This window comes from Lactuca saligna, chromosome 5, assembly GCF_052625555.1.
Source record: "Lactuca saligna cultivar CGN05327 chromosome 5, ASM5262555v1, whole genome shotgun sequence".
NCBI lineage: Eukaryota > Viridiplantae > Streptophyta > Magnoliopsida > Asterales > Asteraceae > Lactuca > Lactuca saligna.
The window spans coordinates 6,968,509-6,984,516 of NC_136421.1; the positions used below are offsets into that span (position 1 = coordinate 6,968,509).

Here is a 16,008-nt window from a genome sequence, read left to right on the forward strand (position 1 = left end):
TAGCAGTAGTTTCTGGATTTAGGTCCGATGCAGCAGTTAGTATGTTCGATGCCTTCGTGGTTCGAACAGGATTTGTGTGCTATGTTTTATGTGTTAAGTATTATGTGTTCTGGGCCACGGCCCGATGTAGCATGTCGTATATATGTATGCTAGTTGATGTGTTATGCCATGCCATGTTCAGTCAGACAGTTCCGGACTTCGGTCCGATGCAGTTAGTTCCGGACTTCGGTCCGATGCAGGGGACAAGGTCCCAGTCAGTTCCGGACTTCGGTCCGATGCAGTTAGTTCCGGACTTCGGTCCGATGCAGGGGACAAGGTCCCAGTCAGTTCCGGACTTCGGTCCGATGCAGTAGTTCCGGACTTCGGTCCGATGCAGGGGACAAGGTCCCAGTCAGTTCCGGACTTCGGTCCGATGCAGTTTCCAGGCTTCGGCCCGATGCAATGGGCAAGGCCCAATATGTGTTTATATGTTATTGTATGGTATGTGGTAGTTTGGGGGAGCTCACTAAGCTTCGTGCTTACAGTTTCAGTTTTGGTTTCAGGTACTTCCGCAAGCAAAGGGAAGAGCTCGGGGTGATAGCATCGCACACACCGCAGCATGACTTTTATCCTGGGATGTCTCTTGATATTTTGAGTTGATGTAGTATGATACAGTTTTCCGCACAATATTTTATTATGTTTTGGGAATACATCGCATGTGTTTATGTTATGATACTTATATTATGGCTTTGATTATATGGAAAAACGAAAATTTTTGGGTCGTGTTTTTGGGTCGTTTCACATGTTCATGAAATGGACTATGCACTCACTTGTCAAAGTGATGATTCCAAACTCGGGCACCACTTCGCTTCTAACAGTTCTATTTTCCTTCGACGAAACCAAAGGGTTTGGCTAGGAACCGGGCTATGCAGGGGCAGAACTTCCGAGCTGAAAAGCTTTTTTTCTCGGAGCCTTCAGGAGCTCCGGGGATTTCCTCTAGCACCTTGAGGTTACTAGGGCTTTAGAGGGGTTTTGGGAGGTTTAGAGAGAGTTTAGAGTGAGAAAGAAAGTGTGGAATGTGTGAGTGTAAAATTCTATTTGAAATTAAATAAAATGAGTAAATAAATAATAAATTCTAAAACTCAGAGATATATAATATATTTTATTGTAGCTCTAAAATCCATAATAATTAGTGGGGTGTTGGTTTTGGGGAGCCAAATGTTATAATTTGGATTATTTGGGGGTTAAAGTGTAATTTCGAGATTTATTTTGTAAAGATTTTTAGAAGACAGATGATGTTTGTTAAGTATTGGACTTATTGTAAAGGATTTTGAAAACTGAGGGCTATCGGGTAAATTGCAGACTTGATTTGGAAGGGATTTCAAAAGGCAGGGTATATGGTAAATTATGGACTTTGTTTGAAAACATTATTATCGGGAGGGACCAATGTTGTCATTATGGAGTGAAGTTTATGGGGGATCAGGGCATATAATCTGTCACCCCGGTAACCCTAACCCTAAAGATACTTAGTCGCCACCACCCTATTCCTCCCGCTCCCCTCCAGCCGTTGGTGACTCTTGTGCCGGTAATAGCGAATACGATGGTAATCCGGGGATGGCGCTGCATCAGTTGAAGACCGGAGAAGAAGTGGCATCGTAGTGACCACCGTTCGTGACACTCCAGTCGTCGCTTTTCCGTTCGACTGCCATCATCCTCTATTCTCTTCCTTCACCATTTCTTTACGACGTCGCGCGGCTGCCCGTTTCTGTGAAGACAAAGTTGTCGTCGGACACCAGGCTTCTGTTGTTGCTGTGAACCATCGTCAGCCGCCGCTATGGTTGTTAGTGTTGTTGCTGCCATTACCGTGCACCACCAGGTGGGTGGGTGGGTTTATTTTTCCAAGCAAACATTTGTGTGTGCTTCTGCCACTAGAGAGCATGTCGTTGAGGTGGTTGTTTGGTCGGATTTTGCAAGAAAAGCCACCACCACCACCACCGTGAGATGGTGGTTGCCACCTCGTACCACTGCCAGCCACCATAAGGGTGGTTGTGTGTGTGTGTGTTTATTTTGGGATATTGTGTTGTATAATTGTAATTAGAGACTGAATAATCAAAAAATTCATAACCACCAACGTGAGGTGGTAGCTGCCGCCACCAGCCGCCGTGTTGGGTGGCGATGTGATTTTGCTTGTGTTTAGATTGCTTTTGGGATACTTGGACATGATTGCACCAGCCACTACTATTTATTCCCTCTACACACCAAATTAGGGCAGAGGAGTCCAACGGGGACAAATAGCAACCCTATATGGAAAATGTCATTGCTATGGTCCCCTCCGCCAAAAACCGTAATTATATAAGTAACGTAAAGATCATTTGAGGAGGTATGTTCTCAATGGACTCTCTCAATACGATCACTTAAAGCCTTTCCCATCTCGTTGACTAAAACGTGAGAACATCCTCCCGGTATCTCCTTCCGGAGAATATTTGACATGTTTATTTGTTGTGACTACAGGTTCCACTTGAAGACTTCTTAGTCAGCCGGTGTCATGCTTGTGGAAGAGCATTGGAACAATTCCCAAGAAACACACTTAAATTAATTGCACTTAGACTCTAAATTTGAATTGTCATCGAGTGCATATGTTGCACATCGTGATCCATAAAGTCTCAATTTTGTGTAGCCGGCAGCCTTCCCACACCATTGATCAATAGGAGTTTTAATCTCATTTGTTCGAAAAGGCTAAAGTTTACTAAAATAAACAAATTATGCATTGAATCCAATGGAAGTCTCCTTTTAAATAAAATAAACAAATTATGCATTGAATCCAGGAAAGTTTAACAGGTTCGCAAGCATCAAAACCCGGAAAGATTCTTAAAGACATGACCAAAAATTGTTCAATTAAAACAACTTTTAAGAACAATAATAATTATAATGTAAAAACAAATAGTGGAGAGTTAAAAACCAATATCATTGAATTAACAAGTATTTAATGAATACGAACAAAAGAGATTCTTCATTAAATTTAACATATATAAACATATTAACTAGTTAAAATCCTACCCCTAACAATTCCAACAACCACCAATCCGATAACAAACCCTAAATCGATGTCCTAACCGCAACATAACAAACCAGCTTTTGATGTGAATTACGCAACTTTCTCGTTCTAATCGTCGTCACCAGTTGGCTTAGAAGAACCAGGTGCCTTCTTCGGGAGTAATAGGTTGTGGATGTTGGGCATTACACCTCCATTAGCGATTGTCACATCACCTAGAAGCTTGCTTAGTTCCTCATCGTTCCTTACGGCCAATTGGATATGTCTCGGCACGATTCTCGTCTTCTTGTTGTCCCTTGCAGCGTTTCCAGCCAACTCAAGCACCTGCAGATAATTAATTTCAGAATTTAAAAACCCACAATTAACAAACCCTAGAAATTTCATATACACGAATGTACATCTATAAACGAAAGATTGACGATTGAAACTTACTTCTGCTGCTAGATATTCGAGGACGGCGGCAAGGTAGACGGGAGCTCCAGCACCAACACGCTCAGCGTACTTACCGGCTTTCAAGAAACGGGCGATACGTCCGACGGGAAATTGAAGACCAGCCTTACTACTTCTTGAAGTGGCCTTCTTTGCTGCTCCGGATGATGCTAGGGTTTTGCCTCGACCAGCCATTGTTTCCGATTGAAAATGTATCCGGTTAACGATCAAAGGCCAGAGAGTGACGGCGATGAGGAAGAGAAAGATCTGGTAAGACTTATGGTTTTAGTTTGTATATATACCCGTTTGGACAGGTTAATATTAGCCAATAGAATTGGAATACATGGATCGTGATTATTATCCGTTCGATGAAATAAGATATGGGGTTGAGATTCGTGAAGCATTCCGTAATTTATATTGAATATAATTTTTTAAGGGAGTCTAATTAGGAATAAAAAAAAATTAAATTACACGAATGGTCCCTATGATTTAGGGTAATTTGTATGTTTAATCTTTAACTTATTTTTTTAACTCGGAAGGTTACTATTGTTTGTTTTTGTTACATACTTGGTCCTTGTCTTACCTAAAAAGACTATTTTGCCCCTGATTTTTTAATTTATTTAAATAAACACACTCTCAACCCTACTTCCCTCATCTTACCCTACCTATCTCATCATTTTTTCATATTCAAATAATAGTATTTTTAGGTAAGACAGGGACCAAACGCGTAACAAAAACAAATAGAATAGACCAAACGCGTAACAAAAACAAACAGTATGGACTTTCCGAGTTAAAAAAGTAAATTAAAAACCAAACGTACAAATTTCTCCAAACCATAGGGACCATTCGTGTAATTTACTCTAAAAACAATTGTTCTAGTAGTTTAAGAGAACTAATTTGTTGAGAGCATGCATCAAAATTTACGTCTTTTTCTTTCGTTTGGTTATTATTTTATCAAGGAAATAAACATATGTTAATTATTGTTTAGGTAATTTATGCGTTCTTAGCAAATTAACAAACTTTCACCATATTTTACTCATATAATTTTTGGATTACACTTGGCCCACAGTATGAGTTTGGTTTGCCTATCGACCCACAACTCATAATTGGTTTGCTCCTGAGCCCACATCATACGTCTAGCTTGCCCCAGGGCCCACAACTTATGTATGGCTTGCTCCATTTAAATTCCTATTATTTATACATAATCTGATAAGATTACATTTGCATGTTTTGTAGGAATAGAGAAAATAAAGAAAGTTTGATGGAAGAGCAAGATGAGTCTGATCACGAAAAAATGGATTACGATCGCATGGATTCGAAGATCAGATTTTGAGCTTAGGAAGTTATGATAGATTCGTTAGGAGTATTTGATTACATAGTGATATGTGCATATTTAGTTTGTATTAAGTATAGATTTTTATTCATTTATTAGCTAAATTATTGCATTTCATGGACAAAAGGTACTTAAAAGTGTTTAAATTGTATTTTCAGTCCAAAAATGAAGCTCGGAAGCAAAAGGAAGCAGGAGAAGTGGTTAGGAGCTCGGAAATTGGATAAAGAAGAAAAACAACAAAAAATAGCACCTACTCGGCGAGTAGAATCGACTACTCGGTGAGTCCAAGTGAGGATAATGACTCGGGAACCCAGATGCTTATCGCATACGGATATTGTGAGACGGACTCGACGAGTCACCACCTGACTCGACGAGTCGATACGCAAATATATAGATAACTTCTTAGATCGAGGAAAAAAACTTCTGGGATAATTCTAGAGTAATTAGCTGCGATTCACAGGCTAGAGAAACCCTAGAAGACGAAGATAGAAGCTACAATTCAATCCTGAAGGAGATTTGAGGCAAATTCCATCATTATACTTAATCTTTTGTTTTCCACTATGGTTAGACAATTAGAATTCGTTTTTGTGCTGTTATTTACTTCAATCATGAGCTAAAACTCTTAAACTTCTGTTTGGGGATACAAAATTGAGACTATGGTTTGATTATTGGTAGGATTAATTCAATGTTGGTGATTTATTTGTTATTTTAGCTTGCTAAAGAACCTTGTGTGTGAATGATAATTAATTTTCTGTTAATAGGAAGATAATTAAATAGCATGAACATCGTTTGATTATCAACCTCATATATCTTGTGACTACTTTGCTATATGTCTAGGATTAATGAACATGAAACTAGGATTAATAAGAAAATTAAGTAAATTTATGTGCAAGCTTGTGTGATGACCATCAACAAGAAGTTAATTAAAACCAAATTGATTAACTATTGTGAGTCTAAAGTAATCCGAATAATTAATCTAGTGAACTAAATTGAATTAGACAACTGATCACTGTTTAAGTTAGTTTATTTGCTAAGGATTAGTGTAGTGAACGCGAACCTAATCACTTGAATCGGTAACCAACAAAAGAATTAATCCATTGCACTATTACCTTGAAATCAACCATATGATCAATTGAGTTGAACTAAACAAAAGTTCCCTCGCATTATTGAATCTAGTTAATTCTCTGTTTTTCTAGTTTTTAGATGAAGTAATAGTTAGTAAGTTTCTAGTCTTGTAAAACTAGAGAAAACCCTCTACTTATTAATTAATTTAGATAGAATTAATTTTTATTTTTAATTTGTCGTTCCCTGTGTTCGATACCCTACTTGCTTAAACTATTCCACAATTGATAGGTACACTGCCTTTGTGTGTTTATTTTACAACTAAAAGTAGGATTAAAACTAAGTGAGTTTACGCACATCAAGTTTTTGGCGCCGTTGCCGGGGAACGGTTCTAAAATTAGCATTAAAAATCTAATTTAATCGATCCTTTGTGTGAGATTTATCTTACACAAAGTTAATTTCTGTTTAATTTATTAGGTAGTATATAAAAAAAAAAAAAACAAAAAAAATTGATTTTACCTTGGACTCGCCGAGTGCATTCGCCCAGATTCGGTGAGTACGACGCTAAATCAGCTTTAATTTTATTATATTTTTTTGTTATTTTTACGTGTTTTCTGTTTTGTTTGCAGTTGTTTCATGACCCGAGGATCTGATACACCTCTGGATCCCCTTCTTGAAGATCCGGAAACCACACTAAGTAGGTGTGAAGGCAAAACCGTTGGAGAATCCGCTTCTTCAAAGAACTCACCACTCAAAAACCTCAAGTCCGTTTTTAGCAAGAAAATGAGTAACAAATCAGGAGCATCCAGTGCCTCGTTGACAATCGAAGACCCAATTCAAAAAGACACCGAGTACGAGACCGAGGAAGAAGATGAACCCACATACGAGCACACATCCGAGTTTGAAGACGATTTAGCTACCGCTATGGCTAATATCGATGAAATCCCCATGGGGGAATGGAAGAAGAGGATACGTGATGACACCGGCCCGGGACTTGTGCAACCCGCAATTCCCGCAACCGTTACTTTCGAGTTAAAGGGTCATATTCTCGCTCAACTCAAGGAGATTCCTTTTTACGGGAAAGATCACGAAGACGCCTATAAGCACTTGGATGAAGTAAATGATGTGGCTGATTACTTCAATATACCAAATGTGCCTCGCGAGATCCAGCTTCTTCGCATGCTTCCTGTCACATTTAAAGGAGCTGTAAAAGATTGGTTAAAGTCACTTCCTCCCGGATCGGTCACCACATGGGCCAAGATGAAAGAAGAGTTCATAGACCATTTCTGCCCGCCTTCCAAGATAGCCAAGCTAAAGAAAGCCATTGCCAACTTCGAGCAACAACCCGGAGAATCTCTTTATGAAGCTTGGGAAAGGTACAAGAGCCTACTTAGAAATTGCCCACACCATGACCTTAATAGCCAACAAGAGGTCTCCATTTTTTATGATGGAGTTAATGTCACCACAAGGCAACTACTCGATTCACAAGGCCCGCTCACCAGAAAGTCACATCCGGAAATCAAGGAGTTAATTGAAGAATTCTCTAAGCATTCTAGAGAATACCACAATCCGAGGAATGAAGTAAGTCGGGGAGCAGTGAACTCGGTGAATGATAGCATGGCGGCGGTAATAGCTAAGCTCGATAGCCTAGATCAAAGAATGACAAAAATGGATCAAACAATCCATGCTATCAGGGTAGGATGCGAAAATTGTAGCGGGCCCCACCTCACCAAGGATTGTGATCGAGACAAAAACGGAAATAAAAAGGCTCAAGTGTTTTACTCTAGTGGCGATAGATACGACGAAGATTGGAGGAAACCGAAGAAGGAATGGCTTCCATACGAAGAATATAAAAAGGCTAAGGAGGAGAAATACAAGCAGAAGGAGAGGGGATTCTATTAAAAGGAAGAGTCGGTGATGGAAAAGAAGGCCAATTTAGAAGATATGCTCACAAAATTCATAACCACGTCCGAGAAAAGACACAATGATCACAATGTAGCAATGCAAGAGACCAGAAATATGTTGAGGAATCAACAGACATCCATTCTCAACATTGAGAAACAGCTGGGACAACTTGCACATCAAGTGAATGAAAGAAGACCGGGCCAACTTCCGAGTAACACCGAACCCAATCCAAGAATGGAGAATGTAAGTGTAATAACCTCCAGCAGTGAAGGAACATTTACAGAAGCACTGAGAATCTCCAAGAAGAAGGCAGAAAAGGTAGAAGAATCGGACCCAGCAAAACCCGATCCGACTCGCCGAGTCACTCCATTGGACTCGACGAGTCTATGCGCAAATGATAAACCTGTCAGTTCTTTAAAGCCTTATAATCTTCCTCTGCCATACCCAATCAAAGCCATGCCTGCAGAAAAAGTAGAAGCATACAGAACCTTCATGAAACATGTTAACGCTTTACAAGTTAATGTTCCATTTGTGGAAACAATGCTCCAAACACCTAAATACTTCAACTTGCTTAAGGGCCTTTTTGCTGCTAGGAAAGATTTGACTGAAGTCGCGGAAGTATTGATGAGTGAGCTACCTGAAAAGAAGGGTGATCCAGGAAATATTGTGATTCTGTGCCAATTTGGTAATGAAGTTTTCACCCGAGTATTAGCTTATTCGGGGGCAAGCATCAATCTGATGCCTTTTTCATTCTTTAAGAAGTTGAATTTACCAGAACCAAGGCCGGTAAATATGAAGATCCATTTGGCAAACAAGACGATAATTCATCCACAGGCGTTTGTGAGGATCTCCTTATAAAAGTTGACAAGTTTATTTTTCCAGTAGACTTCGTGGTAGTTGATATGGAAGAAGACCCCGAAATTCCAATCATTTTGGGGAGATCATTCTTGAACACCGCGTGTGCTTTAATTGATATATGTGAGTCTACATTGACATTAAGGATGGGTGATGAGTCTGTAATGTTTAAAGCTATTCCAGAAGCCAAGCAAGAAGAGGAAAAGAATGAAGAAATCTCAATGATCCAATTGGATGATGAGATATTAGAAAAAGAGCTTGCACGTTTGCTAAAAGAAGATCCAAGCAAGTTTTTGATACACTCTGAAGAAGGTGGAGATGTTAACAAGGACTTGGAGGAGTTAGAAAAGCTACTGGAAGGAGCCAACTCAGAAAACACCCAAGAATTGATGGAACCCGCTCAGACTCACCGAGTCACTTTAATGGACTCGACGAGTCCAGTCGACTTTGGCAAAGACTTGGCCGACTTAGATCTGTTTGTTACTAGTTCTTCACATACCTTGGATTTCAATATTATTCATGATTATTTAGAAGAACAAACAGCAGAAGGAGGAATGGGAATGAAAGTTCAATACGCCAATGTAGCATGTCTTGATACGATTCTGTTTGAAGAAGGGTTGAGCACAGGCAAGGATGAAGAGACAAAGAAAAGGAGGGTGGAAGCTGATCAACCATTCACTACTAAACCTAAAGCACGAACCGTCACGAAATATGAAGTAATTAAATTTAAAGAGAATGAGGTGCAAAAGAAGGCGAAAAAGAATGGGGTAACGAAGAAAAAGAGGAAAAGGGAAGCCCAAGCAGTTGAGGATGGTGCTGTGGAAAAAGAAAAGAGAGGAATTAAAAAGGGCTTATAAAAAGAAGATTCACGCTTACAAGAAAAAGTACAAACCACAAAAGATAAGGTGTGAATTCCCGATGCTTGTTAGATGACGAGATGTAGACGGGAAGGAGTCCAGCTAACGACTCCTTAAAAAGAAGCGCTTGGCGGGAGGAAACCCGTTATTTATAGTTTGCTTTCTTTTACCTTTTCTTTTGATTGCATTTTTTCTTTCGTTTTTAGAATTTTAATCTTCCAATTCATCGGATATGTTTGCTTGAGAGTGTGTATGGACTAAGTGTGGGGTGAAAAAAGTTTTCTTTTCTAAAGAAATTACAAAAAGTGTTAAATTTTTTTGATATTTGCAAGAGACTCGCCGAGTCTAACCATGACTCGACGAGTCCGTACAGATTTCAGAAAATATCATGCACCGCGACCAGACTCGCCGAGTCTGGCCCCGACTCGACGAGTCGGTATTATTCACAGAAAAAATAATAATAACATTTATTTTTACAACTGGTTTAACCCTAATGAATCAGTTTCTTTTCACACACACTCGTCGTGTGCCTCTCTCTCAACTCTCTCCCAAGCATTCATCTTTTTCCTTCAATTATTCTTCAAATCTTTCAAGTATCATCTCAAAAGGTAATGAATTTCTTCTTGTTTTCTGTTAAGAACATGATTATAAGGCTGTATATGATGGACATTGCAAGAAAAAAACCCGATTTTGGAAAAATAGTAAATTCTAGGGTTTTGATTTTTCATGGATAATGATGTTTTACTTGCTTATTCGTGCCAAATACCTTATATCCATGTGTCTAGACAAAACCCTTGAAGTGATTTGCAGGTTTCATGGCCCAATTTCAGTATACTCGCTGACTGACTCGTACAGTTCATGCGACTCGCCGAGTCATACATGGACTCGACGAGTCGAGTCGTGGAAACCTGTGCATGACTGTTTTTTAATTATGATCTATGTTTCTGGGTTTTTGTATCTTTGTTTTGCAGAAGTATGTTTAGCAGGAGGCAGAGTTCAAGTGCAAACCAAGAAGATTTTCCTTGGTTAAACTTTCCACGAATCGAGTCCGCTTCAACAATGCGGAAGTGGAAGAAGAAGTTGGCTGACATACGGAAAAAAGAAGTGTACGTGCCTAACAAGATAGATTGGGAGTGGTTACAAAGTGTGCGGTATGAAGAGGAGTTAACTCCTTATCTTTTGAAGGAGTTTACCCATGGAGGCAAGACAGTGATTTGTGACGGGTGAAGTCGGGTCTTTCGGATTCAAGAGCCGGTGTACTTGGAACTATGTTTAGAGTTTTTCTCCACGGTGTCTTTCACGGGGGGAACGGATTTTTATCACCCAGCAAGTTTTAGTTTTTTCCTTGGGGGTGAACTTCATCACTGTTCGGTGATCGATCTTGCTTGTCGATTGGGGATATATGACCAGCCCTTGGTTTCAACACCTATCTTTCGGGCCTTCTTGGAGCAAACTCATATGGTGTTTCCTGATGAAGTAACTAGCACGGGTTGGTGGAACACAATTGGAAACAAGGTTTATATTCCAAAGTCGGCACAAGAAGGGAGCATTAGATCACCTACCCACTGCCTTATACATCGTCTCATTTCTTCCACCATTAATCAAAGAAAGGATGATGACAAGGTTTCTAACCTTGATGTCTTCTATCTATGGAGCATTATTACACCCGGTATTTTCTGCAACATTCCTTGGTGTTTGGCTTCGTATCTCGCGGAGGGTGCGGTCAAGGATCTCAAAACTTCCCGTATTAATGGTGGTATGTTTGTCACCCGGTTAGCCAACTCATTTGGGTTGATGATCCGTGGTGCATGGAATTTTATGACGATGATTCCTACACCTCCATTCAATCCAATTCTTTTCCGGTGAGCAAGAATCATTGAAGACTATGGTGGTGGTCATTATGTTATCCCGCATGATGACCCAGTTGTTGGTCCCGAAGCACCGGGAAGGAGGGTTAGATCGAGACGTGAACGGGACGTGGAGGACGAGCCGCCGGTAATTCGGTTAAAAATGAAGAAGTACCAATGGATTGGTACAATGTGGAGATGAGGCGGCTATAGGATCAAATGGCGCATGGGATCAACTTCAGCAATCAATCCCACATCCAATTATTCAACCACTTCAACATCCCACATATTGATGGTGGAAATTATCCATTTATTCCGTCATGGGATGAGGTGATTAGTGCGAGAAGAAGTGGTGCAGGAAGAAGTGGAGCAGCCGCGGATGATGATGAGGAGGAAGATTGATTTATTTGTGTTTTAATCAAACAATTTTCATTTTCTATTTTTATTTTTATTTGGTGTGTATGAAATTGTTAAGACTTTATTTTGTTTAATGACTGTTTGCATTAGTCATTTTTCAGGATTGGATTAGGAATGCTTGCTTAGGAAGGGTTTAAAGTCATAGCGAACGGGTGTTATAACGAGTGAAAGAGAGTCAAGGAAGCGAAGCGTTAAAGTCAAAGTGTCAAGTCCGGTCCCTATGGATATGAGCAATTGAGTCTAGAAGTGAGGAGGAGTTAGAAGAGTTCTTAGAGGCTGACACAGTTGCAAAATACCATGTTTTTTTCGTCCAGTGGCCTACTCGTCGAGTGCACTTAACTGACTCGACAAGTCGCCTTGTATTTCCACACATTCTGAGATGGCCGCACTGGTACTCGACGAGTCCTATCTATGACTCGATGAGTCAATCATTTTTATACCAAAGGACTGCTGATTTGATGCTGCTAAGTGTACCACTTGATCACTTATTCTTCCATATCGATTCTTGAAGACTTTGCATTGTTTTACCTGCATATTTGGAGCTGCCACATGAGATTTTGATGCCCAAGTCATGGATGCGTTGTTTTCATGGCTAAAGTCAATTGAAGTAGGAGCTTGAAAGAAGAGTGTCAACCTATCGCCTGCTACCACAGGGGAGTTTGTTCCAATTATCTCTATATTTGCATTTTTATTTTTGCATAGTATGCAATGAGGGCATTGCATAAAATAAGTGTGGGGTAGGGGGTTAGTCACATATTAGAAAATTTAGAATCTTAATTTAGGCTAATTTTAAAAAAATTGTTGCATACCAAAAATATGACTTAGGGATTTAATTTAGGAAATTTTGGTAAACAAAATTAGGATTCCATGTTAGAATTGTATTTGATGATTGCATGAAAACCCAAATGTTTAGTTGAGCCTATACACGTTCTAGTGCATTTGTGGCTTCCTTATTCCAGTGAAATCATGAGACAAAAACACGACCTTGCTCAGCCTGAGGGATGCAATACGTTTAGCAGCCTAAACTTGAAATGTATCCAGGAAAATTTTTATCGTTAGCCAATAAAGGTTGAGATTGAGCGCCCCTGCTTAAGCATGTAGGGATTTGAGTGAAAAAAGTGAGGAATGCATGTCAAAAAAAGAGAATTACTAGAAAAGTTGTAAGAATTTTGGAGCAAATAAAGTGAAGATCTAAAGATCAAAATTCCAAGAAATCCAAAAAGTTGAAGATACCAAAACTCAATCAATACAAGGTGGTGAATTCAAAGAGATCAAAGATCAAATTATCAAGGAAGTGAAGAATTCAAAAGAGCTCCATTGTGGTATCGAAAAGTTGTAATTCTAGATTATGTATGATTGGGTTGCTCAATTAAAAATACCTTGAGGGTAAGAGGTTTTCTGAGGATGGATTCGAAGGGTTGCATAAAATGAGCATAGTTCGGGGTGAGTGGGCGAATGTTTATGAGGATTGTGAGTATTTGGAGTATGGGGGGTTCTTAGGAAAAATTTTAGACACAAATGCATGCGTTGCGGTCTTGGCATAATGGTTGGGTTAGATTGGAGTTGTCATACATAATTCTAATGTCTTAAAATTCAGTTTTGCTTGGGGGCAAGCAAAAGTCAAGTGTGGTGTATTTTGATATGTGCATATTTAGTTTGTATAATAAACACACAAAGGCAGTGTACCTATCAATTGTGGAATAGTTTAAGCAAGTAGGGTATCGAACACAGGGAATGACAAATTAAAAATAAAAACTAATTCTATCTAAATTAATTAATAAGTAGAGGGTTTTCTCTAGTTTTACAAGACTAGAAACTTACTAACTATTACTTCATCTAAAAACTAGAAAAACAGATAATTAACTAGATTCAATAATGCGAGGGAACTTTTTTTAGTTCAACTCAATTGATCCTATGGTTGATTTCAAGGTAATAGTGAAATGGATTAATTCTTTTGTTGGTTACCGATTCAAGTGATTAGGTTCGCGTTCACTACACTAATCCTTAGCAAATAAACTAACTTAAACAATGATCAGTTGTCTAATTCAATTTAGTTCACTAGATTAATTATTCGGATTACTTTAGACTCACAATAGTTAATCAATTTGGTTTTAATTAACTTCTTGTTGATGGTCATCACACAAGCTTGCACATAAATTTACTTAATTTTCTTATTAATCCTAGTTTCATGTTCATTAATCCTAAACATATAGCAAAGTAGTCACAAGATATATGAGGTTGATAATCAAATGATGTTCATGCTATTTAATTATCTTCCTATTAACAGAAAATTAATTATCATTCACACACAAGGTTCTTTAGCAAGCTAAAATAACAAATAAATCACCAACATTGAATTAATCCTACCAATAATCAAACCATAGTCTCAATTTTGTATCCCCAAACAGAAGTTTAAGAGTTTTAGCTCATGATTGAAGTAAATAACAGCACAAAAACGAATTCTAATTGTCTAACCATAGTGGAAAACAAAAGATTAAGTATAATGATGGAATTTGCCTCAAATCTCCTTCGGGATTGAATTGTAGCTTCTATCTTCGTCTTCTAGGGTTTCTCTAGCCTGTGAATCGCAGCTAATTACTCTAGAATTATCCCAGAAGTTTTTTTCCTCGATCTGAGAAGTTATCTATATATTTGCGTATCGACTCATCGAGTCAGGTGGTGACTCGTTGAGTCCGTCTCACAATATCCGTATGCGATAAGCATCTGGGTTCCCGAGTCATTATCCTCACTCGGACTCACCGAGTAGTCGATTCTACTCGCCGAGTAGGTGCTATTTTTGGTGTTTTTCTTCTTTATCCAATTCCCGAGATCCTAACCACTTCTCCTGTTTCCTTTTGCTTCCGAGCTTCATTTTTGGACTGAAAATACAATTTAAACACTTTTAAGTACCTTTTGTCCATGAAATGCAATAATTTAGCTGATAAATGAATAAAAATCTATACTTAATACAAACTAAATATGCACATATCACATAGTTTTTCAGTTGAGTTTTGCATTGTAAGGACATGTTTTCCGATGTTTTTATGAATAAAATAAAATTTTGTTTTATCTTATTTGTTATCCTTACAATGGCGTATAGAAAAATTGATGTTTGTGTACTTCTATTATTAGCAAAATGGATTTGATTCTTAATTAGGTTATTTGTGAAAGTGTCAAGAGTTTACCGAATAGGGAGAGTTTCTCATCGCCCAAGTTTCAAGTGGATAGGAACTTGAAATCGTGCAACAAGTATTGTATGATGAATGAAAACTTTCACATTTGGGAAATTTAGACTAATTTTTTGACAAAGTGTCAATTGAAGGACTAGGAGATCGAGTACACTAGGTCGTACGTTGATCAAGTCTACCACAAGAGTGACAAAGATATTCGTCATGATTTACTAAAGTTTAGTGAATATGGTTATACTTATAAGATTGAGTATAATTATGGGTTTATTAAAAGAGTTTCAATCAATAGCAGAACGAATAAGAAGAGTCAAGTAGGCAGAAAGATAAAAGTTTCTCCCCTCTAAAAAGAAGGGAGAGTACCTTTTATTATGTTTTATGATAGGTCTTAATGATTAAGAACCATATCTCAATTGATCATCTAAGTGAGTCTTAGTACAATTTGTATGTCTAAGAAGAGGAATCGGGAATTGTGGAAATGGTTAAATCAAGAAGTCAATCATACTTCGTTCCAATATCAAGTCTTAGAGTTATACTCCAAGATTGTGAATTGAGTGACAAGTCTTAAGAAGGTCTATAACATTCATCAAATGTGGAATTTGGAAAAGGGTTTTTCTTATTCTTACACATTTGAAATTGGTAAATTGTGATGTCTTGGATAAGACAAAGACCAACTAGGACCAATCATATGAAGTGTTTTGTCTTGATGAAAGCTACACTAACTCTTGAATATTTCTTTGTCAATAAATGGTTATTGACAAGAGAATCTTATATGTCAAGGAGTCAGTGGGAGTCTTGATGGTCTTGAAAGTTTCAAGAACAAATCAAGAATAAACCTTATCGATCATCACTAGCACACGACTTGAGGTTTACAATGTATCGTGTTGGCACAATTTTGTTTCTGTGCCAATCCAATTGAGTTAATTTTTCATGTGAGTTCTACAAGTTCTCAATGGATTGTATAGGGGCAACACACCTTGTTTAATGGAAAGTACATTGAAATGAAGGGGTGGGCTGTTCAATAACTTGGAAGTAATGGTGGGACCCTTGATGGCAAGAAATTAAGAAGAACAAGTTCTATCCATAA

General features: G+C 38.4%; 1 protein-coding gene, 1 long non-coding RNA gene and 1 other non-coding gene across 3 annotated transcripts; 1 reads left to right on the forward strand and 2 right to left on the reverse strand.

Annotated features, from left to right (window-relative positions):
• Nucleotides 1-2,961: 2,961 nt before the first annotated feature.
• Nucleotides 2,962-3,737, reverse strand: LOC144997168 (putative histone H2A.3). Its single transcript, XM_078957004.1, has 2 exons — nucleotides 3,464-3,737; nucleotides 2,962-3,355 (listed from the first exon to the last, which is right to left on the reverse strand). Exons 1-2 carry the CDS (start codon nucleotides 3,653-3,655, stop codon nucleotides 3,143-3,145), a joined length of 405 nt encoding a protein of 134 aa, XP_078813130.1. The 5' UTR covers nucleotides 3,656-3,737; the 3' UTR covers nucleotides 2,962-3,142.
• LOC144997169 (uncharacterized) lies at nucleotides 3,647-5,424 on the forward strand. Its single transcript, XR_013659717.1, has 2 exons — nucleotides 3,647-3,730; nucleotides 4,697-5,424. It is a non-coding gene; the product is annotated as an uncharacterized LOC144997169 (long non-coding RNA).
• Nucleotides 5,425-7,163: 1,739 nt separating this feature from the next.
• On the reverse strand, nucleotides 7,164-7,270 carry LOC144999266 (small nucleolar RNA R71). Its single transcript, XR_013660781.1, has one exon. It is a non-coding gene; the product is annotated as a small nucleolar RNA R71 (small nucleolar RNA).
• Between the last annotated feature and the right edge of the window lie 8,738 nt (nucleotides 7,271-16,008).

Coding starts and splice junctions, on each gene's coding strand:
- LOC144997168 (XM_078957004.1), bottom strand. CDS start 3,655: ATGGCTGGTCGAGGCAAAACCCTAGCATCATCCGGAGCAGCAAAGAAG. Junction 3,356..3,463: donor TCGAATATCTAGCAGCAGAA/GTAAGTTTCAAT, acceptor AATTATCTGCAG/GTGCTTGAGTTGGCTGGAAA.